Genomic DNA, 26,368 nt, shown 5'->3' with positions numbered 1-26,368 from the left:
ATGGCCCCACCCTGCCTGGTGGGCCTCTTAGGTCTTTTCCTCTCTGCCTCAGAGTATGAGTTCCATAGTGGAAATCTGGCTGTATCACTCATGCTCAGAACCTCGCCATGGCTCCCCAGTGCCTAGACCAGAAAGCCCATGCTCCTAGCACATGTAGACAAGGTCTTTGGGACTAAAACCCTCTTTCACTTTCTTCTATGCCTGGAACTAAATGGCTTATTCTGTGCTGTTTCAACCCCCTACGACATTGGGTCATTCTCTCTGTCCAGAATGCCCTCTCCCCACTTCTTAACCTAACTCCCATTGAGATTGAGTTTAGATACCACCTTTTCCAGGAAGCCATCTCTGAAACTCCCAACCTGAATTAGATGCCCTTTTTCTATGCCCTGTCACAACCTGGGCTTATTTTAAAGAGTTACCTACCATGCTCACTTGTCTTGAGACCTCTGCATTCTGACCCTGACCCCATAAAAATCACACGCTCCTTCCAGCCATGTGCTCAGTTGCTCCATCCTGTCTGACTCTCTGCGACCCTATGGACTGTAGCCCACAGTTATTAATAAATATGACCTTGACAAGCAAAACATCACTCCTCCAGAGCTTGGTGGGAATTGTGTCCCTGTTGAGTGGAAGGCTTAGGCTTTCTCCAGAGGGGACCATGGAGCTCCATGTCTCTCCTCTCCCACGCGCTCTGTCACAGGAGGAAATCAGTCCTCTGGAGAACGCCATCGAAACCATGGAGCTCACCAATGAGAAGATCAGCAACTGTGTCCAGCAGCATGCCTGGGACCGGTCCCTGTCTGTGCACCCCCTCTCTATGCTGCTCAATGGCGTCGTGGACCCGGCTGTCATGGGGGGCTTCTCCAACTACGAGAAGGTAGGTGGGCTGCGTCCTGGGAACCCCACGGGGCCACCAGGCTGGGTGTGTCTCTCCCTCCTTCTCCAGTGGCCGCCTGCCGCTGGCGAATGAGTTTCTTAGAGTTTCTCTGAGAGGTGTCCATGCTCCCCACTTTAGGAATGGGCAAATGAAATGAATGGCAAGCTGCTTCCTGAGCTCACACCTCCTAGAGACCATCAACCGCCCACCCAGGGTCAGGCCAGTGTCTCGTAGAATCACCAAAAGATCAACCTGGTGGACCTCTGCTTGATTCACTACCTGTGAATTCCAGCCCCCACTCCCTCTCTCCTCTGGAAAGTAGAAAGCTTTCGAGTGGACTCTAGACCTGAGGATGCCCCAGAAAGGAAGCAGCGTCTGTGGGAAACAGAGCCACACTCTATTTGAAACTAGATTCTAGGAATCCCCGCCCTGACATGGTGTGCAATTGGTTTCATGAACAAATGCTGGCCCTGGCTCTACAGTTAAATTAGTTCAAGTAAGTGTCTTATCTGTTACTCTAGAAATGCATGAGTGGAATGCTCACTGTGTGGGAATCCACTGTATAGGGTTTGGGTGAAGCACCGTTTAAGTGGAGGTAATGCATTCAGTCAGAGAAGGCAATGGCACCCCACTCCAGTCCTCTTGCCTGGAAAATCCCATGGATGAAGGAGCCTGGCAGGCTGCAGTCCATGGGGTCACTAAGAGTCGGACACGACTGAGCAACTGCACTTTCATTTTTCACTTTCATGCATTGGAGAAGGAAATGGCAACCCACTCCAGTGTTCTTTCCTGGAGAATCCCAGGGACGGGGGAGCCTTGTGGGCTGCTGTCTATGGGATCGCGCAGAGTCGGACACGACTGAAGTGACTTAGCAGCAGCAGTAATGCATTCAGTATGTATAATTAATAGAGGGTTTTTAATTGTTAGGTATGGTTTCAGTGGCTAAATAATTTGGGAATCTTCCTGAAAACCTTTCCCCTGGTGGCTTAGACAGTAAAGAATCTGCCTGCAATGCAGGAGGTCCGGGTTCAGTCCTTGAGTTGGGAAGATCCCCTGGAGAACGGAATGGCAACCCATTCCAGTATTGTCGCCTGGAGGATCCATGGACAGAGAAGCCTTGTGGGCTACAGTCCATGAGGTTGCAAAGAGTTGGACACAACTGAGGGACTAAACGCTTCTTGAATATAAATATAACAAGTAACACCCCTGTTGAGTAGTGCAGAAAGTGAGGGGGAAGAGAAGGAGACAGACGGGAAGGGCAAGCAGAGGTTCAATGGGCTGATTCTCTTATAGTAAGTGCCCTACATACAGATGAGCTCCATTCCAAGAGCATGTGTGTGAATCCAGTTTGTTTGTTAAATCCAGCAAAGCTAGCCCAGGTACCCAACTAACACAATCAACTATACAGTACTATCATAGGTTTATAATACTTTTCTCACAAATAACACATGTAAACAAACAGGAAAAATAAAACATGTTTAATCTTACAGTACAGTACCATGAAAGTATAGTAGTACTAGCTACATTACAGCTGTTTCACACTTGGTTCCAGACATCCTGGGCTTGAAATACTGATCGTGTACTCCTGTACTCTGTACAGCAAAGAACGCAGAAGCACAACCACTTGCAGGGGATGCACGCACATGAGCGTGTACGCCAGACGCAAGAACTGGCTCATGTGACTGGACATGTGGATGCACGTTCACATCTTTGAAAGTTTGCAGCTTGTAGGTTCCTGTCTTTACATTTGTACACAGTGTCCTGGGAAGATGAGGGGCTTCAGAATCAGTCACTGCTGTGACCCAGTTCTGGCTTCCCATTGGCCGCTGTGTGTTCTTGGGCAAGATACTTAACTTCTCTTGAGCCCCAGTTTCATATTTGGAAAAAGTCAGGAAAATACATAACCGACAGGAGCCATGTGGGGAATGGGGACGTCCTGTCTATAAGAAGCATTGTACAGCGCCTGCCATGTGGTAGAGGCTTGATGAGTGTCCGTTTTCTTCCTGTCTCTCTCTGCCTATTTGGGATGAAACGTGTCATTTGAGTGTTCTTGATAAACTGGGCTTCCCGCTCTGAGTCTGTTGTTGCAAAGATCTTTTTTCTTCTGTCCTCTCTTCCTTTCTCTTCTCTCAGCCTTTTTTAATCTTATTATTCTCAGCAGCTAGTAAGGACTCAATACCAGAGAGCAATTCTAGTTTGCCCATGTGAGGGTTCAGTAATAATTTCCAGTGTTTCAATGGAATTCAATATTAGGACCCAGAAGGCAATACTTTTTTTTAAATACTATAATGATTTCAGTGTGTATTTTTTCCTATTAGCTATCTGGCACAAATTTTAATGTGTCTTTCCAAGTATTCATTTTTTTTTCAGAACGCCCTAAACTCTGATTTATATATGCCAATATTGGTGACTATTATATAATTTTATTTTTAATTTTATTGTGAAAGTCAAATAATATAAAACATACTATTTTAACCATATTTAACTGTACAGTTCGGTGGCACTAACTACATTCACATCTCATCATCACCCATCTCCTGAATTCTTCACTTTCCTAAACTGAAACTCTGTCCCCATTAAACACTAATTCCACATCCACCCATCCTGTGGTCCCTGGCCTCTACCAGTGTACTTTCTAACTCCATGAATTCGGCTATTACTGGTATCTTCTGTAAGTGGAATCAAGCAGCATTTGTCTGCCTCGTTGTACTATGCTTAGTCACCCAGTCATGTCCAAGTCTTTGCGACTCCATGGCCAGGCTCCTCTGTCTATGGGAATTCTCCAGACAAGAATACTGGAGTGGGTTGCCACTTCCTCCTCCAGGAGATCTTCCCAACCCAGGGATTGAACCTGGGTTTCCCACATTGCAAGTAGATTCTTTACCATCTGAGCCACCGGGGAAGCCCTCATTGTTGTGACTATTATATAATTTTATAGCAAATTTTTTCCACTATGACCATCTTCAAATTAAAATGAAAAGGGAAAGGAAGTATACATAAACAAATTTATTTTAAGAACTTTTCAAAAATATTAGTTTATACTTTTCATTAATATGTATGACTTTGTATATTTCTCAGTATAAAAAAAGAGTAAATTCATGGATCACCTTGAGCTATTGCAATCGGTTGGGGAATCCATCATTATCAGTTTGATACAGGTGACCTATTTTAGGGCAGCTCTTTAATCAGTGCCTTAGTCATTGGAACCCGGGAACCATTTGCTGTAATTTATCAGCCCTTTGTGGTGTGAGGTAGGACTCTGCTAAAAAAATTAATTTCAGAGCAGTCTGCTCTGGTGATCTGTGACTCAACTGATGCTTTGGGAATTTTAGAGCATATTATAGGTTAAAAAAAAAATTACCTTTCAAAAATGTAAGCTACCTGTACTTTTAAAATATTTTGTTTGTTTTTGGCTGTGCTGGGTCTTTGTTGCTGTGCAGACTTTTCTCTTAATTGCGGCGAGTGGGGGCTACTCTCTAGTTGGCGATGCTCAGGCTTCTCATTGCAATGACCCCTCTTATCATGGAGCACAGGCTCTAGGACACGCAGGCTTCAGTAGTTGCGGCCCATGGGCTCTAGAGCACAGGCTCAATAGTTGTGGCTCACCGGCTTAGTCGTTCCCTGGCATGTGGGATCTTCCCAGACATGAGATCGAACCCATGCCGCCTGCATTGGCATGGGGATTCTTTACCACTGAGCCATCAAGGAAGCCCTGAACTACGTGTATTTTTTAATTATTTATTTATTTGGCTGTACCTGGTCTTAGATGTGGCATGCAGGATCTTTTTAGTTGCAGCTTGCAGGATCTAGTTCCCTGACCAGTGATGGAGACGGGGCTCCTTCCATTGGGAGCACAGAGTCTTAGCCACTGGACCACAAGGGAAGTTCCAAGTACATATATTTTGAAAGGTGGCTGAAGATTTAAGCAAATACTTAAATACTTCATTTAGATCGATAATTCCTCTAAATATGAATCTGCTATAACAAGCTGCTCCATAAATGTCCCGTTTCCTTTTTGTGATTCTTGGATTCCGTACATTTATATTCTCTGTCATATTCATTTCCTAGGGCTGCCATAACAAAATACCACCAACAGAGTGGCTTAAAACAATAGGGATTGATTGCCTCACAGTCTGAAATCAAGAAGTCTGTAGCATCAGTTCCCTCTGAGGCATGTGAAGATGAGTCTGCTCCCTGCGTCTCTTCTGGCTTCTGCAGGCTACTGGCTTCCTTTGCTTTATTTAAAAAATTGTATTTGTTTTTGGCTGTCTTGAGTCTGTGTTGCTTCCAGGGCTTTTTCTCTAGTTGTGGAGAGCAGAGGCTGCTCTCTCGTTGGGGTGCACGCGCCTCTCACTGTGGCGGCTTCTCTCGTTGAGGTGAGTGGCCTCTCGGGCTCATGGGCTTCAGTAGTTGCAGTGTTTGTAAGGTCAGTAGCTGCAGCTCTGTGCTCTGAAGTAGCGGCTCAGTACTTGTGATGCATAAGCTTAGCTGCCTCACAGCATGTGGGATCTTTGCCGACCAGGGATTGAACCCATGTCCCCTGCATTGGCAGGCAGATTGTTAACCACAAGACCACCAGGGAAGTCCTGCAGGCAACCTCTGGCATCCCTTGCCTTGTCGGTTACTGTCTTCTCCTTGTCCCTTCACTGGGTGTTCTCTCTGTGTATAGGTATCTGTCTTCTCACGTCCCCTCTTTGTAAAGAGACCAGTTAGACCCCAGTGTCTAAGGGTGCCTCCTACTCTAACGTGACCTCATCTTGACTCATTACCTCTGCTGTTAGTCTGTGACCACATGAGGTCACATTCTGAGGTCCCAGGCTTAGGACTTCAACCTGTGCCTTGGGGGTCGGGGCACCACTCAACCAATCAAGGAAAAAGTTTGCACATACTCTGTTTTCTGCAGAAAATGGACTGACCTCTTTTATAACTGTATCCTATAGTTTTAGGAACTCTTGGATCTCATGTAATGGGGTGGTCTTTCTGAGGAGTGGAGGAGAAGAGTAAGGGGGAAATTTGCATGTCTCTGAAAGCATTCTTAGAAATGATGGTTATGGTGTAGGGAGGAAATAGATAACTCCAGTTTTGAACTCTGTTGGAGCACAAATGTTCACCACAGACTTGGGTTTTTCTCACCTAATGAATTCTGTCTTTAACATGATCTTGCATGTAACATTGATGTTTGTAGGTTGAGTTTGGGTTTATTTCCTTATCATAGGGCCTTTCCATCAGGGTTTATTGATGATGTCATGGGTGACATGGTCTTGACATACCATAATAAATGCAACCTGCATTTAATATTTTCAATATCGTTCCACATCTATAGCATTTCTCATGTTGTCCTTAAAAATAGCCTTTCGGATTGATGATGAGTAAAAGTGTTAAATCTTTTACAGATCTTCAGGAATTGTGATAGAGTCTGCAAGGCAGAAAAACTCTCAACCACATCTTCAGCCTGTTAATTTTCCGCTCTTTTATAAATCTAGGCGTTTAGTCTCATGAATAACTTTTTGATATTGTCACTTGGTCTTTTCTTAGTTCTTTGGGGAACTTATTTTAATGAATGACATTCTCTACTGGCGCTGTTGATTTGATGTGTATGTGTAGCTATGGTTAAGAATGTACTCTTGCTAGGAATTGCATGATTCTAGAAAGACTACAGAATATCCCATTGCTTTTTGAATTGTCCACTCTGGTAGTTTAAGGGCTATCCCAGGAATGGAATCTATGTTTACTTAATCATTCCTGGTTCACCAGAGGGAACAGAGGACGTGTTTCCCCCTTCCCATTTCCCTCCCCTTCCTTTCAGCATCAAATATACAGATAGGAATGCATTCTAATCAGTACTTTCCCATGCTCTCCTTTTAGGCATTTTTTACAGATAAGTACTTGCAGGAGCATCCTGAAGACCTGGAGAAGATTGAGCTGCTAAAGCGACTGATAGCTTTGCAGGTGTGTCCAGGGAAGGTGTGGTGGACAGCCCTCCATGCTCCTTGGGGGACTGCCTTGCAAGATGCTCTCTAGGGCAGCGGTCCCCAGCCTTTTTGGCATCAGGGACCAGTTCTGTGGACAACAATTTCTCCTCAGATGGGGGTTGGGAGTGATAGTTTTGGAATAATTGAAGCTCATTGCATTTATTGTGCACTTTATTCCTTTTATCGGTACCTCAGCTCCACCTCAGATTATCAGCCATCAGACCAGAGGTTGAAGACGCCTGCTCTGGGGCATCCATCTACAAGCCCCCATTTAGGGTTCCTTTTTTATTTAAACTCTTAGAATCACAACCTATCTTGTCTATTTGGCAAAGTGACACAGGCAGAGCATTTCATTAGACTGTGCAGTGTTGGGAGCGGTCTTCTTAGCAGGGAGGTTAAACTCCCCCAGTTGATTTACTGGCATGCGTTTCCATCTGGGAATTGTTGGTCTCAGATTCTATCTTTCACTACTTCTGTAACCAGTGGGAGGAAATGCAGTCGTACAGTTCAGTCCAAGGTGAAACCTGTCAGTTGCTCCTGCCCAGAAAGCTCCCCAGGCTCATGTGAATTTGCCTTGCTTGGTCCCCTGGTTACTTGTGTCCTAGGTGTGTGAATGCCTCTGCGTCTTTAACCCAAGGGCATCTGGTTCCCAAGCCCTGTGCTAAGAACCAGCGTTTTCATTTGATATGTTCTATGTCCATCAGTTGACCTGCCCACCCCCTACCCTCCATCCTCTGCCAGCCTCGAAATCTGAATCATCCCTCTTCCTAAACCTCATCCCATTCCTCTCATGCCTTTTTCTGCAGATGCCTCTGCTGACAGAGGGGATCCGCATCCATGGGGAGAAGCTGACGGAGCAACTAAAGCCACTGCATGACCGGTTGTCTTCCTGCTTCCGGGAACTCAAGGAGAAAGTGGAAAAGCGCTATGGGGTCATAACACTGGTAGGCTTTCTCTCAACAGCCTATGAGCTTTTCTTATTCCTGACCTTTTTCTAGTCTCTTCTACTGTTCACGATACTGATCCATTTTTCAGATGCCAAGTGAGTCAAAGTAGACTAGGAATGGCTTGAAAACACGGGGTGGGAGAGGGAGGGCTGGGTCGGAGAAGGCACGGCTTGCTCTTGATGACCTTCAACTGTTGTTGTGTTGGACAGTGGTTCTCAAACTTGAATGACCATCAGAACAGCCTGGAAGGCTTGTGAAGACACAGATCTCTGGGCCACATTGCCTGGGATTTTCATTCACTTGGTCTGGGGTGAGGCCCAAGAATTGGCACTTCCAGCATGCAGTAGGTGGTGCTGTGGGTCTAAGGACCACACTGTGGAAACCACACTGCTAAAAATTGGAATTTCCGGATCCCGGACGCTACATACTTGTGTCCTATCTAGCCCAACTCTTATAGTTTTTCCTAATCTTTTTTTTAATTTTATTTTTTGTTTTGGTGAAACGTTCACACCATTTGCACCTTGGAAGAGGAGAAAGAACTGTGAGTTACATTTGACAATGCACGTAGCAGATTTCATGATTTCTTAAGGATAATTGTAACATTTCTCACTCTGGCTGGTGGTTCAGTCAGTTAAGAATCCGCCTGCAATGCTAGAGGCCTGAGTTCTATCCCTGGGTTGGAAATATCCCCTGGAGAAGGAAATAGCAACCCATTCCAGGATTCTTCCTTGGGAAATCCCATGGACATAGGAGCCTGGTGGGCTATAGTCCACGGTGTTGCTAGAGTCAGACACAACTTAGCGACTACACCTAAAATTTCTCACAGCTACAGTTTTCTGTTTTTTCCTCCCAAGAAATTAGGTGGAGGGGTACATGGGCCAACCTTTTCTCTCCTACAGTTGATGGTATGCTGGGTTCCAGCTTCATTTAGCTGTCCTTTTTAACATAAATATATCCTACTTTCTTTAAAAGTTGAATTCTTGAATTCCAGATTTTTAAAAATTCTCTTTCCTCAAATCATAGCTCTGAATTTCTTTTCATGTATTGCTGTTCCCCAATTCCCACGCCTCCATCTCTGTTTTATTTTTCTCCCAAGTGTCTTTTTGATCCTCTCTCATAGTCATCCAAGTGTTTAGTCAGGCCTTCCTATGAATTTACCTCCTAACCTGCTGCCAGTTTTCTTTTAGGAACATTTGTCTTTTACACAAATTCCTAGATGGTAAAGACTTGGCTTTCACTCAGTGAATTTAGTTTTTATTAGACCCAGGTCAGTATTAAGATTTGGATTTGATATGGTGGCCTATGGGGATAATCAGTCCTACCAGAGACATGTCTTATGACAAAAGATCTGTGTTCCTTTACTTCCTAGGATTCACCAGGATAAGCTTTAGATTTATAGTTTCAATCTCAAACTCTTCTGTTATTCCAGTATTTGTTATTCTAGCTCTTTCAGAAGCTAAGTTGGAGAAGCAGACAAAGGGTTTTGCTATCGTATTGATGGGTAATGAACATCTTGGCTTTTCCCTTTTCATGGGACTGGCAGAAAATCAGGGTGAATTTTTCTCTAGTCTTAGAAACAAGGCAGGTTTAACCTAAATTGTGTCTATAACTAAGAATATAAGGTAGTGGCGGAGGACTACACAGGGGGAGTGAGGGAGGAATGGATTGGGAGTTTGGGGTTAGCAGATGCATGCAAATTATTATATGTAGGATGGATAAACAACCAGGACCTACTGTATAGCACAGGAAACTGTACTCAATATCTTGTGATAAGCCATAATGGAAAAGAATTTATATATATATATATATATATATATATATATATATATGTTTATCAGTCAGTTCAGTCGCTCAGTTGTTTCTGACTCTTTGTGACCCCATGGACTGCAGCACACCAGGCTTCCCTGTCCATCACCAACTCCCGGAGCTTGCTCAAACTCATGTCCATCGAGTCGGTAATGCCATCCTGCCATCTCATCCTCTGTCATCCCCTTCTTCTCCTGCCTTCAATCTTCCCCTGCATTAAGGTCTTTTCCAGTGAGTCAGTTCTTCACATCAGGTGGCCAAAGTATTGGAACTTCAGCATCAGTCCTTCCAATGAATTTTATATATATATATATATATCTGAATCACTTTGCTGTACATCAGAAGCTTAACAACATTGTAAATCAACTATACTTTAACAAAATAAATGTAGAGTTGTTAAATATACAGAAAATGAACTCACAACTTAGACTTTAAAATATTAGGATGTTGTGATATACAATTACAAAATATCTCATTATATCATATTATAATAAGCAAAATAGTACGTCAATAAAATCCTTCCAACTACAGAAGAAGAATATAAATATTTGTAGTATTTCACAGCCAGTGAAGCACAGGCACCAGCCTCCCAGAATGGGGTCCCAGCCCCGACATGGATGGGACTGGCCGTAAACCAGTGGGAACTGCGCCAGTTGCTAGGGGCTGAATTCCAGGCCAGCTAACCATGAGGGGTCATGTCTCCTTCAGCCACCCAACTTGACCGACCGGAAACAAAGCCGCACAGGGTCTATGATGATCCCCTACATCATGTCGTCCACGCTGCGGAGGTTGTCCGTCACTTCAGTGACCTCCTCTGTGATCTCCACCTCTTCTAACTCATCTGATAACGCTCCATCCCGACCAGGATCTGATGGGTAAGGCTTTAATCTCTAATTGCCGAGAAGGATGGGTAAATCTTTCCTAGTGTTTGCCTTTGGTCACCCAAGTGAAACTTGGTCAATGTGGATGTGTCATCTTCATAGGAAAATAACTCACAGTACTTGAGTTATTAGTTTTGGGATCTTTCTCATCATCTTCCTCATGAGGAATATCATTATTTAGATGATAATAACAGTTATGAAAAATAGAAAAAAAATCACCCGTAATCCTATCACACCCTATCACCCACCCAGTCATATCCTAGTTTGTCTCACAATAATTTCTAGTTATTGCTTGCCTTTTGTTTTTCATTATTTCAATTAAAATTTTTTTGGCTGGACCAGGTGGCATACGGGATCTCAGTTCCCTGCCCCGGGGTTGAACCTGGGCCATGGCAGTGAAAGCTGGGAATCCTGACCAGTAGGCCCCTGGAGAAATCCTTCATTATTTCAATTTTTAAAAATAATTTGAAATTTTATTTCATGAATAGGAAATATAATCACATATGAAATTTGAAAGGTATGAAAGGGTGTATCATGAAAAAAATCTCCCATCAGTCCCAGGCTCCCAGCTTATCGTTACCACTCTCCAGAGGCCCGTGATATTAGGTTCAGGTTTTGTTCTGCTTTTTGGCTGCCCTGCTGGACGTGTGGCTCTTTAGTTCCCTGACCAGGGATTGAACTCGTGTCCCCTGCGTTGGAAGCTTGGTGCCCCAAGCACTGGACCGCCTGGGAAGTGCCCCCAGTTCTGTTCTTGGTGCCTTTCTAGCAGCTTTTTATCTGTACAGAAGCAGTTCCTAAATATATATCCTTTCCCACATGTTTTTGATTTATAAATGGTGGTGTATAATACTCTTTGCCTTGCTTTTTTCACTTACTAGGTCTTGGAAGTCATTCCATTTCAGAACAAAGAGAGCCTCCTCTTTTCTTTGTAGTTAGATATCTGATGATACTCCTACACCATTAAACACTCCATTATTGTTTCCTGATGGACATTTGATTGATTTAAGCCTTTTACTGTCACAGTAGTGATGGCAATGAATCATCTTCAGTATATATTATTTTGGGGGTGGGATGAATTGGGAGACTGGGATTGACATATACACATTATAGATGCTGTGTATAAAACAGATAGTTGATGAGAGTCTACCGGATAGCACAGGGAACTCGACTCAGGGCTCTGTGAACGGCTAAATGGGAAGGAAATCCGAAAAGGGGGATGTATGTATCCCTATAGCTGATTCACTGTGTTGTACGGCAGAAACTCACACAACATTGGAAAGCAACTGTATCCAATAAAAATTAATTTTAAAAAAGAATGGAAAAAATTACTTTGTAAATATTTAATTATATCAATATAAGAAAAAGTCAAGAAGTGAAATTACTCTGTTAAACATATATAGCTGCAGTTCTCAAAATTATTCCCAAAATGACTTTCACAGAGATTATAACCGTTTATAGTCCCACTAGCAATATGCAAAGGTGCCTGGCCACTCACACCTTGCCACCAAATTGTGTATCATCAGGCCTTTTAGTTTTTGCCAATCCGATAGGTGGAAAATGTTTTCTTGGCATGGGGATTTTGTTTTGTTGCGTTTGTGGTTTTTTTCCTCTTGTGTGAGCATTTTTTCATTTGTTTAGTAGCTTGTATATATTCTATTTTCTGTGAGCTGTGGTCACACATGTGCATTTTTCTGTTGGATTCCGGCCCTTTGTGTTGAGTTGAAATAGTACCCCAGTTTTCCCTTTCTCTTTTGACTTTGCTTCTAAGTTTTTATTTAGTTGTGCTGATTTTTGTTTAAATGCGTTCAAATACGTTAATACTTGGTTTTATGACTTCTGGATTTTATATCATGGTTAAAGTCCTTCCCTACTGTAAGACTACGAAAAACTAATTTTACAGTTTCACTATTTATAATAAAATCTATGATTCTTTTAAGTTTATTCTATAAGGTATGAAGTATAGACCCAATTTTTTTCCATGCTTGGCTCGCCTATAATGTTAAGTGAGCAAACCATCTTTTCTCTACTGATTTGAAGTGTCCTCCTTATTTTAAAAAAAAAATCAAATTCTAGTATATTCTTTAGCTTATTCATGGACTTTCCCCCCATTTCTTAGAACTACCTATATGGTTCATGCACTTCTGCTAATGCAGTCTCATTTACTGTAGATCTTAAAGGGTTTTAAGTGTCTAATAGGTTTTTTCAGAATTTGTCTGGGTAGTTTTACTTGGTGCTTGTTTTTCAATTAACTTGTCTGGAATCCTGTTGTTATTTTTATTGGGATATGTTACATTTATGGATTGAGTTTATGGCTTTTTGATGTTCAACCTTACTTACTGGAAACATGGAGTGCCTTTCCATATGTTCAAACTTAAAATATTTTAAAGGAGTGAATTCATAATTCTGCTCAAATGGAAAAGCATTGCATGTACTGTTTTGTGACCTACTGCTTAATTTTATATAAATGATGAATATTTAACATCACTGTGAATTTTAATGTTGAATATGAGTTAAATCTTTTGACTTAAAACTTAATTTAAAATCTTTTAATTCCATGCTATAATAGCCATACCACAAAAATAACCTGTTCAAATGGCCTTCTACCTGGAAATTAAATGTTTTATATTTCTTAAATTATTTATACATCCTTTTACATTGACATAGATATCTTTACATAGTTGCAATTATCGCGCGGATAGAGTTTGGTCATTTGCTTTTTCCTCTTTGTCTTTTTATTATAAGCACTTTCCATGCTGCTATATAATCTTATTATTATTTTTTTTCATCATTTTGGATGGCTATTTATCATTGCAGCATATGAATGTGCCATAATTAATTCTTTTCCCTATAACAGGATATTTTAGCTGTGTCACTCTAAACAGATAATCATAAAAGTTCATTATAAATTTAGTATAAAAGCATTTAGGTTGTATCAATATAAAATGCATTTATATTATTAAGAATTGTAGCATATATTTGTGTACATTTAGCTTTACGATCACTTAAGATATATTCTCATATCATTTCTAAACTTTTTGCTTAACATGGAGTATAGGCTGTACTTCCAAAAGCATGTATGATCTATTCAGGAGAGGTATTTTTTTATAGTTCTTTTTTTTTTTAATTTTATTGGAGAATAGTTAATTTACAATGTTGTGCTAGTTTCAGGTGGACAACAAAGTAATTCAATTATACATATACATAAATTCATTCTTTTTTAGATTCTTTATAATTCTTGCTGTATTATCACAAATACTAATATGCAATGCCATATGAAATGTATGAGCGACTATATCATTTTTCATGATATATTCACTTATATTAGGTATTTTGATTATTTTTAATCTTTTAAATTCCTAAAGATTAAATAATACCTGGTTTGTTTTTCTCTTTTATGGTTTCAGTCATGTTGTTAAAAAGATACTATTTACTTTGTGGAAGGACTTCCCTGGTGGCCCAGATGGTAAAGAATCTGTATGCAATGCGGGAGACCTGGGTTCAATCCCTGGGTTGGGAATATCTCCTGGAGAAGGGCATGACAATCCATTCCAGTATTCTTGGCTGGAGAATCCCCATGGAGAGAGGAGCCTGGAGGGCTACAGTCCATGGGGTTGCAAAGAGTCATGTAGAAGTTCTGTTCTGTTCAGTGAGACTCTTTTCTTAATTGAACTCTGGCCCATTAAAAAAAAATTTTTTTTTTCCAAGTAGCTGTTGAGAACCAGAGACCCCGTAATTGCTGATCTTATTAGGGCAGTAAACACAGAGCAGATGACTGGGGTCCTTTTCTTGCTGTGACCCTAGGCAAGGTGGGTTATTGCTCTTGCCCACATTTGCCCAATGAGTATGAAGACATCATTGAACTTCCCTGTCAGTCCAGAGGTTAAGACTCTTTGCCTCCAATACAGGGGGTGTGGGTTTGATCCCTGGTCAGAGAACTAGGATCCCACATGCTACACAGGGTGGCCAAAAGAAAAATTTTTTTTAAATTAAAATAGTACTTACTATTTTTCCCTTTATAACTGATAAGCAGTTTAGGGAGAGAGATTTCAAAATATCTCTAGACTCTCTTGTTTCTCATCAAATTCTTCCCCTCTGTATATTAGCATCTAATCATGATTCTTATTATGGCATTTGAAAATTTGTCATTGTATTTAAAAAAATATATTTTTTTGAGAAGTTCTCCTATATGCTAGGGCTTCCCAGGTAGCACAGTGGTAAAGAATCCGCCAGCCAATGCAGGAGACAAAAGAGACACAGAGTCGACCTCTGGGTCAGGAAGATCCCCTGGAGAAGGAAATGGCAAACCCACTCCAGTATTCTTGCCTGAGAAATTCCATGGACAGAGGAGCCTGGTGGGCTACAGTCCGTGGGGTCACCAGGAGTTGGATATACTGAGCATGCATGCATCTATTTGCTAGGTACTGTTGTAAGTATTTTGTAATAACCCTTTGAAAGTGAAAAAAGTATTAGTTGCTCAGTCGTGTCCGACTCTTTGAGACCCCATGGACTGTAGCCCACCAGGCTCCTCTGTCCATGGCATTCTCCAGGCAGAAATACTGGAGTGGGGTAGCCATTCCCTTCTCCAGGGGATATTCCCAACCCAGGGATCAAACCTGGGTCTCCCACTCTGCAGGCAGATTCTTCACTGTCTAAGCCACCAGGGAAGCCCTAATAACCTTATGAGATGGGTATTACTGTATCATCCCCATTTTTATAGATAAGGAAACTGAGGTATGAAAAGATTTTCTGCCCAAGGTCACCCAGCAAGTAAATGTAGGTAAGACTTGAACGGAGGCTGTAGGGCCCCGGGACTTGCACTCTTATCCACCTGTTCATCTGCTACTGTATGAACTCTGTCTTTACCTACAAGTTTAGTAAGATCTTATCTTCCTAGCATAAGATAAATATCCACTCATGTTTTCTTGACGTGCTTGGGTGGCCTCATTTCTGTGCTTGTAGACCTTGAGATGTTCACTTGGCCGTCGGAAGTTCAGATTTAGAACCTGAGAAGGAAGCCACGGGTTAAGGTGCTGTTAAAGACTCATATCCTCTGGTTTTTTGGGCACCAGTTGTCACTGTCAGGTGATCAGTGTTTTCTGACCTTGTCCTTATTTGTAGCTGACAGGTCAGTCTTTTTTTTTTTTTTTGACATGTAGTTGATTTATAATGTGTTAATTTCTGCTGTATTGCAAAGTGATTTGGTTATACATCATATATATTCTTTTTCATAGTCTTTTTCATTATGGTTTATCACAGGATACTGAATAGAGTTTCCTGTGCTTGTGAAGTAGGACCTTGTTGTTTATCCAGCCTCTATATACTCGTTTGCATCCACTGACCCCAGCCTCCCAATCCTTCCCTCTCCCACCCCTGATAGGTCCATCCTGGAGCCACTTTTGGAGCGCAGGGCCTCGTCAGGGGCCAGAGTGGAAGATCTGTCCCTCAAAGAGGAGAGTGAGACTCGGGCGAGCAAGTTCAAGATTAAAGACTGGAGTCTGAGCAAGTCCCAGGTCATCGCAGAGAAAGTGCCAGAACCTGATCTGATGGTAAAAACAAAAAACCCAAAACAAGATGATTGTAAGTTTTCCACCGTGTTCCCTGTAGGCAGGCTTTTTACCATTGACATCATAACTGTGAGTGACCAGGAAACCTGGAGTGGTTTCTCGGGACACAGCAGCCTAGGATGGGCTCAGATCTCAGATGGTGCTAAGAAAACCATGTACAGAGATCCAACTCTAAATCAGTAACAGCGCAAGATCTACCCTCAGTGAAAATATGTGGATTGATGCTTAGAGTTGTGTTTCTCACCACCATGTTCCATGAGCCCATCCAAACATTGTCATCTCCCTTCTTTTAGTTTTAAAAAAAAATGAAAAGTACTTTTTCTTCCATAAGCCACATCATGTTGTTAAATGTGGTGGGACCAGGTATCCCTGAGAATCAGGGTGGCTCATCTCCAGACTAAATGACACGGCCCATTGGCTAGCCAGAAAAGAGTCTGTGGGCCGGTGATTCCCTATTTGTGTCTTCACCCGTGTACCCCCCACGTGCTAGTGTGGTAAACTTACAGAGGGCTCCTGGAATTTTGCCCTTTAACAAGATTCTGCTCTGCAGACAGGGTTGTTTAAGGAGTATTGATGAGTTTGACGCTCCTCACCGTGATGATGTTTTGCTCTGTTCCCCCCACCCCCCCACTAGAGCCCAGCCAAGAAATCTCAGAGACCCAAGAGCCTCCAGCTGTCGGACAATCGGCTGACACCATTTCCTGGCGCTTCACCTCCACAGTCAACGACCCTGAGCCCACCCCCACTCACTCCTAAAGCAACCAGGCCCCTGAGTAAGTGTACCTGTAGAGACCCCTTATCGTCATTTCACTAGGTGATGGAGTGTGTTTATGAATCTGGGCCATTTTTAATCAAAATAGCCACAAGGGGTCTGAGATGATAGGTGGGTTCAGTTTGGTGGTCATGGGTGTCATTCAGTTAGATTAGTGTTTGGCCAGAGTCCTTAGGTTGCTAAGACTCATTAAACTTCTCTGTACAGGGAGCCAGGGGGCTTTCCTCATGGCCCAATGGTAAAGAATCCACCTGCCAATACAGGAGACACACAGGTTCAGTCCCTGGGTGGGGAGTAGGAATCCAGGTAGGAACTCCAGCTCAATCCCTGGAGTAAGAAATGGCAACCCACTCCAGTATTCTAGCCTGGAAAATTCCATGGATGGAGACTCCTGGCGTACTACAGCTCCTGTGATCATAAAGAGTCGGATATGACTTAGCAGCAATACAGGGAGCCTCGCAGGGTTTCACTGCCCGTTTTCCAAATAAATGGGATAGACTGGACTAGGACTAACTAGACAGGAAGTAATTTAGGAACTGTTGGGCAAGTAGCCATGTGCTTTATGTGGAGAAGGGTCCGGAAGGACAAGACATAGACAAATTACACTCAGGTTTGGGGAATCAGCAGTACACAAGTCCTGAGATGAAGTACAAGGAAGCTTAACACAAAGGAGCAGTGGAAGAATAGATCATCACCCCAAATAGGAGACTGTAGTCAGCCAACGTCGGAGTTAATCAGGCACGGTTTCCTGGAGGAAGTAGATATTGCATTCTTTAAATCAAGGGTACCTAAGCTCCGGGATCTCATGCCTGATGATCCGAGATGGAGCTGATGGAATAATAATAGAGATAAAGTGCATAATAAATGTAATGTGCTTGAGTCATCCTGAACCCTTCCCCCCACCCCACCGCCACCACAGTCCATGGAAAAGTTGTCTGCCACGAAACCAGTCCCTAGTGCCAAAAAGGTTGAGGACTGCTACTTTAAATGATAAAATTGTAATAGTCCAATATAACCAGCATTTATTAACTACCTAGTTTGTGGCAGATGTTTTTTCCTAAGTACTTGGGATATATCAGAGAACAGAGTAATACTCTTAAGTTCTAGAAAATATTCTCATCTTCAGTATAATAATGACACCCTTCAACAAAACATGAAATTTTTACTTAAGAATTTCTCATGACACCTTCTGGTGAAGGAAGGGTGCCACGTGTGTCCCAGCGGGTAAGAGGTCTTCATTCTATCCACAAAAACCGTAGAATGTGACCTTAGCGATTTGATTGACCAGGTGGTTTAGGGTGGCAGTGGCCAGCGGAAGTGCCGTGAGATTCCTCGGTGAGCTCATCTCTCTGCCTTCATCTACTTTGTGTCATTTCCAGGCTCCCCATCGTTGCAGACAGATGGACCAACAATGGCTAATGTCCCACCGCCCCCTCCCCCCAAAAGCAAGCCCTATGAGGGCAGCCAGAGGAACTCCACCGAGGTAGGAAGGTGACAAGGGGACACTGGGGCTGGGGAGCACCCACCACTCGTGGGAATGTAACCTTGGATTTCCCCAGGTTTTTGATAGGCAGGTTGTCCCATTGATTTGCCACTCTGATCAGTTTTTTGATTGATTCCTGAAATGATGAAAGAGAGGGGAGTTTTCAGTGGGAAGGAAGAAGATGCTGTCTGACCTTTCATTGGATTGAAGGGCCCTCACCCTGGGTCCAGAGGAAGGAAATAAGCCAGGAGTTCTGACTCATACCTGAGTGAGTGAGGGATAGTCATTCTGGAAGGGCCTCCAGTAGTTTCATTTATTCATTCAACACGTATTTACTGAGCCCCTGCTATACATATGGGCTTCCCAGGTGGCACTTGTGGTAAAGAATATGCCTGGCAATGCAGGAGACACAAGAGATGCAGGTTTGGTCACTGGGTCGGAAAGATCCCCTGGAGTAGGAAATAGCACCTCACTCTAGTTCTCTTGCCTGGAGAATCCCATGGACAGAGGAGCCTGGTGGGCTATAGTCCATGGGGCTGCAAAGCATTATCATACACAGCTGAACACACAGTAATGCTGTTTTGGGGAGGCTTCCCTGATGGCTGAGATAATAAAGAATCTACCTGCAATGCAGAAGTTCTGGGTTCGATTCCTAGGTCAGGAAGATCCCCTGGAGAAGGGAATGGCACCCCACTCCACTCTTCTTGCTTGGAGAATTCCATGGCCAGGGAAACCTGGCAGGTTGCAGTCCATGGGGTCGCAGAGTTGGACATGACTGAGCAACACACACAGAGAAGGGAAAAGGAGGAGATTAAATTAGTCATATCCCTTTTTGCCTTGCAAAGGCTGTGTTGATAAACTCAGGTCACTTGGAAGCTAACACTGAATGTTGGAAATGTGGAGGAGAAGGCAAAATTAGAAAGAAAGGGAAGACTCATGTCTCCTTTTGTGTATCCACCCCACCAGATTGCGCCCCCACTGCCTGTCCGAAGAGAAGCCAAAGGCCCACCCCCTCCACCTCCAAAAGTACGGAAATCTGGCATCCTTTCTTCTGAGCCTGGATCCCAGTAAGGATCTTATCCTCTCTCTGGAGCTCTGAGCACCTGGACCACGGATGCCTGGGTATTGGCCTTAGAGAAGCAGGGTCCTCATTGCCCAGGGTCCCTGCTGGCTGCCTTTCCTGATCTGGAATTGGGGTTCACCAGCCCAACACTGGTTTCATCTTTTCAAAAACCTCTTTTTGGTCCATGCCTGAGGCCCTGCCATTTCTCCTCCAACCCATGTGGAATTCCACAGTTGGCCACTTCCTGTGTTTCTCCCTCACCATTATGACATTTCAGCCTCCAGCACAGAACCACCAGGGTCTCCAGGAGCCTGGATAAGTTCTTTGTTGGTGCTGGAAAAATCCTCACAAACCTACTCCTTAGAGGAATTTCCTGCTTTGCTTCTGAAAAGCTGTACTTAAGACATTGTTTTCTCATGTGGACACACCCTGTAATATAACCTATTGGAAGAGACCAACATCAAGTACTTTGGTAGCAAAATTATCTCTCTTTCTGAGGTTTCCCTGTGCTGTTTTTTTTTTTTTTTTTGGTGGGAAAGAACATCTTTTTCATGGAGATTGGCTGCTTTCAAGTAGGAATGGCTATCATCGTTGAAGAACATGGACTTAACCGAGAGCTCTGAGCGCCTGTGTTTCCCCCACCCCAACCCACCTAAACTGCCCCCCTCCACCTTCCCAGGAGTTCCCCACACTCCCGACTAACGGTCCTCTCTGCACGGCAGTCACGTCTTCCTACCATGGACTCCCGAGGCTCTGACTTTTGCACAGTTTCTTCTATTACCTCGGAGCTCAGATCACTGGATATAAGGGACTTAGAAGTCTGGATTGAACTGCTTTGCTTCGAGATCTTATTGGAATGGTTTGGTGGCCCCCCATCTGCAACCTGATTTTATCCTGGAGAATACAGTGCAATATCTCTCGTTGATTATTTATTCCTTCTTGATTGTTGAATTGATTTGATGATGTGTTCACGGTACCCTCATCAGTCCTCTTTTCAGAAGAAAAGGTGGAGTGATTCAGAGGATCAAATATTACCAGCAGATACATAAACAGCCACACAGAATTAAAGATCTTTTGAGCTTGAAGGCCCTTAAAAGTCCTACAATACCCCCGCACCATTTTGTAGATAAGGAAATTGAGGCTAAACACAGAAAATCCTACTACAGACTCTTCCTAATAACCCAGCTTGCTCATTGAGTTTATACCTGGATAACATCTCTAGAAGACAACCCTGATGAATTCTTCAATCCCTACCCCTAGCTGGAACAACAGTGGGAATGTCCCAGATAATTTCTGTACTACTTAGCTTTTTATGGCAAAATAGAAAACATTTAGGGTATGGATGCCCTGGGTCAGCCTGTGGGTACGCTCACCAGGGACTCTTGCGCAGCCTGGCCAGGTCACCTTGCCTTTGAGGTCCAGGAGAGGTGGGGGGTTTCCCAGATGGCTCAGTGGTAAAAGAATCTGCATGCCAATGTAGGAGACACAGGAGATTTGGGTTCAGTCTCTGGGTCAGGAAGATTCTTTGGAGAAGGAAAGGGCAACCCGCTTCACTAACCTTGCCTGGAGAATCCCATGGACCGAGGAGCCTGGCGGCTATAGTCCTTAGGAGCCGGACACAACTGAGTGAGCACACACACAGGGGAGAGAGAGATTTAACTTCCAAAAATTTGGGTTTGCTTGCCTGCCTCTTTGGGTGTTTCACCACTACTCCTTCTAGGAGAGACGTGTAAATTCATCACAGCATCCGGGAAGTAAAGCCTCTGAGACGTGTCTGGGGTCACTGAAGGGGATGAGAATGCATATTTGCTAGTGCTGTGTTTTCTCTTTGGCTCCACCCGGAGCACTCGCGTGTGATGTAGCAGAAAGATGTGAAGAAGCCAGGGCTCTGGAAGTAACCCGTTCAGGTTTGAATCAACCCAGCTATGGCCTCTCTCAGCTTTGCACACCCCCTTGAATTATTTTAAATTCTCCTGAGCTTTTTTCAGCTTTCAAAATGGAGGTCATCCCTCCCACACAGACTGCCGGGGGTTCAAGTGAGGCTGACTCTGTGAAGTAGATCCTCACTCTGTGGGCCTTTCTTGTCTCTGCTGGGCCTGCATAATATTTGAAGCTCTCCACAAGCATGATCAGTGTTCATTTTTGTTTTTTTAGAAGATAATTTGGAGGGTGAGTGCAGATTAGTTCTGCACACAACAGTCCCTTTCCAAAAGGTAGCATCTTGTATATAACTAGGGACAAATTGTTAATAAGACCTGAAGACAGGGGACTTCCTTGGTGGTCTAGTGGTTAAAATTCCACCCTTCCAATGAAGGGGGTGTGGGTTCGATCCCCAGTTGGGGAACTAAGATTCCACATGCCATGTAGTTCGGCCAAAAAAAATTTTTTTTAAAGATCTGGACTTGATTTTAAGTGGCATGAGAAGAGGAGGAAGAGGCAACCTGCAGGGCTGACCTGGAACCCAGAGCAGCCTCTGAGAAGTTGTGAGGCAGATTGGCTGGAAATTGATTCATGAGCTTTATATCCTGCCATTAAAATAGAAGGATGTAAGCTACATCACAAAAGAAAGAAATCTGAAGCATGTTCCTTTCAAGTCACAAGGATGACTTGTAAGTTGTGGCCTTAGGTCAGAAGTTGGGGCTTCCTGAGGGGCGCAGTGGTACAGAATTCTGCCTGCCGATGCAGGAGACAAGGGTTTAATCTCTGAGTCAGGAAGATCCCCTGGAGGAGGAAATGGCAACCCTCTCTAGTGTTCTTGCCTGGAAGATCCCATGGACAGAGAAGCCTGGAGGGCTACAGTCCCTGGGATCACAGAATTAGACGTGACTGAGCACACACACAGGGACATCCAATAGACTAGTGCCCAAATACATTTCCTTTTTTAACATAACATTTTCCCATACAATTCCCTTCCCACATTCACGCAAATCCTAGATCTCTCCTGCCTGAATACACAGGATTCCAGGTCATGTGGTGAATAAGTCCAGGGGACACTGGACTGCTCACCCTTGATCAGAAAGAGTCCCGTTTGACAAAAGATCCTAAGTAATGTCTGTCCTGAAGTCGAAGAGGGAAGCTGCAAAGAGATGCTTTAGGATTACCATAAAGGTAGGCGAAATACTGAAGAAACAACTGGTCCTTATTTTCCTTGATAAGAACTCTGAAGTATTGAAAGCCCTTGGAAGTAGCCCCCAAATTGTCAACCTTTGTGGATGTTGGTTTATGGAATTTTTGTTTGAAATCTTTTCTCCCCCCCCCACTCCATCTTGGCGACTTGTCTTGTTTTGATTTTTTTTTTCAAGAATCGTTTCATTCAGCATAGATTAAGCTCTTACTGAATGCCAGACACTGTCCTAAAGACCCAGGTTGTGACAATCCAGTGTGTTCAAAGGGAGCAGCCCCAGATACGAGGATTGTGGTGTGTCACGGGAGTGGCAAGAGAGTGGCATTGGACTTAAGGGAAGCCATAAATAAGGTGCTGGGCCAGGGGTTGCTTTCTCCTTCTCCACCTTCATGCCTTGATTCCGAAATTACAGTTGTTTTCCCCTGTCAGAGAAACCCATTAAAAAAACAACCGCCACCCTCAGATCGCTAAAACAGAGCCAGAGATCAAGCAGGATGTGAGATTATAAGCTGCCTTTTCTAACTCTAAGCTTGGAGACTTCTTTCCCTCTCCTTGCCCTTGGGTCACGGGGTGATTTCTTGTTTTGACATTAAGGCGTAACATTCAGACAGTTAAGGTCACAAATCTTAGGTGTACAGCTGAATCCAATTTGATAATAGTGTGCCCTCAAGTTAAACCACCTCAGAGAGCCACAGGCTTCCAGCCGCATGGACGTCTCCCAGGCATCCGTGCTGTCATTTATCAAAGGCATTTAGAAGGCCCTTCCATTTGTACTGTCCTTCCTGTCATTTTGCAGGTTTAATGAAAGGGGAAGGAAAAAACCCTACTATCAACACACAAGAAGACGCTATAAAGGGTGTATGTTTGGCAGGTCAATTTGGTCAGTCCCTGGACCTTAACCTGAATTTCTTCATATAAAGTACATGTATACATATATATGTGTGTGTGTGTGTGTATGTGTGTATTTGAGGTTACATGATTTTTTTTTCTTTTTTTTTTTTTTTTTTCCAGTGGGTTTTGTCATACATTGATATGAATCAGCCATGGATTTACATGTATTCCCAATCTACATGATTTTTTTAGAATCCTTTTAGGCCTAGCTAGAACTTGTAAGTGAATGAAAAAGAGGGGTGGAGAGTCAGAAGAATTTCTTCCAAAGCTTTTAAATCCTTACCTCATGACTAAGTAGTATTGTAAAGTTAAATTGGAAAAGGTAAGTTGCCCTTAGGGTGGGTTGAGAGTGGAATTACCAGTTTTACTCTACAAAAGGAGAATGCTTTCAAGTTCATGATTTCAGGCTAATGCTTACAGTCCAGCCAAGGCTTATCTCCTTTCTGTGCGTCCCAGACTCATCCATTAGCCACATTTTGTGAATTGTTCATCCAAACTTTGTCAAAAGCCCAGTTGCCTTGATTGTGTGAACTAGTTGGGTTTCAGACACAGAGGGGTAAGAAGATATGCACTGAAGTAGAAAACATTTTGTTCAGATTTGCTGTAATTTATTTTTAAATTAAAACTGGAAATGTATTTTAAAGTTTGTGTATTTAGTTGATTATTACCCTTATATTAATGAATTCATTCCTGAACAGTTTCCTATTGACATATCACACTGTATAGTCTCTTTTGGTCTCGTTTCATTCCAGGTGGTTCTATTTGTTTTAAACTTGTATTGTGGGGATCACAGAGCCATCTTTGCCTAAAAGCAATCAAAACTGCAAACTATTTGGTTCTTTCTCCACCCACACCCCATTCATCCCATGGCATGTGAGCTGATGGTTTTCTGATAGCCATTTAATACAATAATTCCTGTTTCTTCACTCATTCACCTCAAATAATTAGGCATAGTTGTGGCACTAGTGGTAAAGAACCTGCCTACCAATGCAGGGGACAGAAAGAGATGGGTTCGATCCCTGAGTCAGGAAGATTCCCTGGAGTAGGAAATGGCAACCCACTCCAGTATTCTTGCCTAGAGAATCCTATGGGCAGAGGAGCATGGAAGGCTACAGTCCGTGGAGTCACAAACAGCTGAACATGACTGAGTGACTTAGCGTAAGCACAATGGTGTTAGGAAGTGATCTAATTTCATTCTTTTACATGTAGCTGTCTAATTTTCCCAGCAACATTTATTGAAGAGGCTGTCTTTGCCCCCATTGAATATTCTTTGCTCCTTTGTCAAAAAGAAGATGCCCATAGGTGCATGGGTTTATTTCTGGGCTTTCTATCTTGTTCCATTGGTCTGTATTTCTGTTTTTGTGCCAACACCATACTGTCTTGATTAAGTGTGGCAGCTGCGACGGAGCAGAAGCGTGGCCAAGAGGAGCTACCCAACGTCCAAGGTAGGGGTAGCAGCCGAGAGGAGCTATCCCAGATCCAAGGTAAGGAGCAGCAGCTGCCCTTTACTGGAGCAGCTGTGAACAGATACCCCACATCCAAGGTAAGACAAACCCAAGTAAGATGGTAGCCACTGAGAGGGCATCAGAGGGCAGACAGACTGCAACCACAATCACAGACAACTAGCCAATCTGATCACACGGACCACAGCTGTGTGAAACTAAGCCATGTTTCAATGAAACTAAGCCATGCCATGGGGGGGTACCCAAGATGAACGGGTCATGGTGGAGAGGTCTGACAGAATGTGGTCCACTGGAGAAGGGAATGGCAAACCACCTCAGTATTCTTGCCTTGAGAACACCATGAACAGTATGAAAAGGCAAAAAGATAGGACACTGAAAGATGAACTTCCCAGGTCAATATGCTACTGGAGATCAGTGGAGAAATAACTCCAGAAAGAATGAAGGGATGGAGCCAAAGCAAAAATAACACCTAGTTGTGGATGGGACTGGTGATAGAAGCCAGGTTTGATGCTGTAAAGAGCCATATTGCCTAGGAACCTGCAATGTTAGGTCCATGAATCGAGGCAAATTGGAAGTGGTCAAACAGGGATGACAAGAATGAACATTCTAGGAATCAGCGAACTAAGATGGACTGGAAGGGGTGAATTTAACTCAAATGACCATTATATCTACTACTGTGGGCAGGAATCCCTTAGAAGAGATGGAGTAGCCATCATAGTCAACAGGAGAGTCCGAAACACAGCACTTGGATGCAATCTCAAAAACAACAGAATGATCTCTGTTCATTTCCAAGGCAAACCATTCACTATCACCGTAATTGAAGTCAGAACTAGTGCCCAGAAAAGATGTCCTTTTCATTATAGGGGACTGGAATGCAAAAGTAGGAAGTCAAGAAACACCTGGAGTAACAGGCAAATTTGGCCTTGGAGTACAGAATGAAGCAGGGCAAAGGCTAATAGAGTTCTGCTGGTCATAGCAAACACCCTCTTCCAGCAACACAAGAGAAGACTCTACACATGGACGTCACCATTGGTCGACACAGAAATCAGATTGATTATATTCTTTGTAGCCAAAGATGGAGAAGCTCTATACAGTCAGCAAAAACAAGACCTGGAGCTGACGCGGCTCAGATTGGGAACTCCTTATTGCCAAATTCAAACTGAAATTGAAGAAAGTGGAGAAAACTACTAGACCATTCAGGTATGACCTAAATCAAATCCCTTGTGACTATACAGTGGGAGTGAGAAATAGATTGAAGGGACTAGATCTGATAGAGTGCCTGATGAACTATGGATGAAGTTTCGTGACATTGTACAGGAAGCAGAAATCAAGACCATCCTCATGGAAAAGAAATGCAAAAAAGCAAAATGGCTGACTGAGGAGGCCTTATAAATAGCTGTGAAAAGAAGGGAAGCGAGGGCGACGACAACGTTGAGCTGTGTTAGGTACTGGAGGGCGAGCTGGTTGTGAGTCAGAGAGCGGCTCCATTCACCTTTCTCCATCCCCTGGTGCCTCGCAGGCCTCC

General features: G+C 43.3%; 1 protein-coding gene across 1 annotated transcript in view; it reads left to right on the top strand.

The window, feature by feature from the left end:
• Positions 1-20,291, top strand: part of DOCK5 (dedicator of cytokinesis 5) — a 281,193-nt gene extending 260,902 nt beyond the window's left edge. Inside the window, exons 45-52 of the mRNA XM_043927733.1 lie at positions 701-877; positions 6,743-6,826; positions 7,656-7,793; positions 10,311-10,477; positions 15,861-16,029; positions 16,682-16,820; positions 18,199-18,302; positions 19,269-20,291. Of these exons, the coding sequence (XP_043783668.1) occupies positions 701-877; positions 6,743-6,826; positions 7,656-7,793; positions 10,311-10,477; positions 15,861-16,029; positions 16,682-16,820; positions 18,199-18,302; positions 19,269-19,373 (1,083 nt within the window). The 3' untranslated portion in view covers positions 19,374-20,291. The remainder of the gene's footprint in view (positions 1-700; positions 878-6,742; positions 6,827-7,655; positions 7,794-10,310; positions 10,478-15,860; positions 16,030-16,681; positions 16,821-18,198; positions 18,303-19,268) is intronic.
• Positions 20,292-26,368: the final 6,077 nt, after the last annotated feature.

The sequence above is a fragment of the Cervus elaphus genome, chromosome 16 (genome assembly GCF_910594005.1).
Source record: "Cervus elaphus chromosome 16, mCerEla1.1, whole genome shotgun sequence".
NCBI classification, from domain to species: domain Eukaryota; kingdom Metazoa; phylum Chordata; class Mammalia; order Artiodactyla; family Cervidae; genus Cervus; species Cervus elaphus.
The sequence above is the reverse complement of the archived record's forward strand: the minus strand, read 5'-3'. Positions and strand labels throughout refer to the sequence as shown.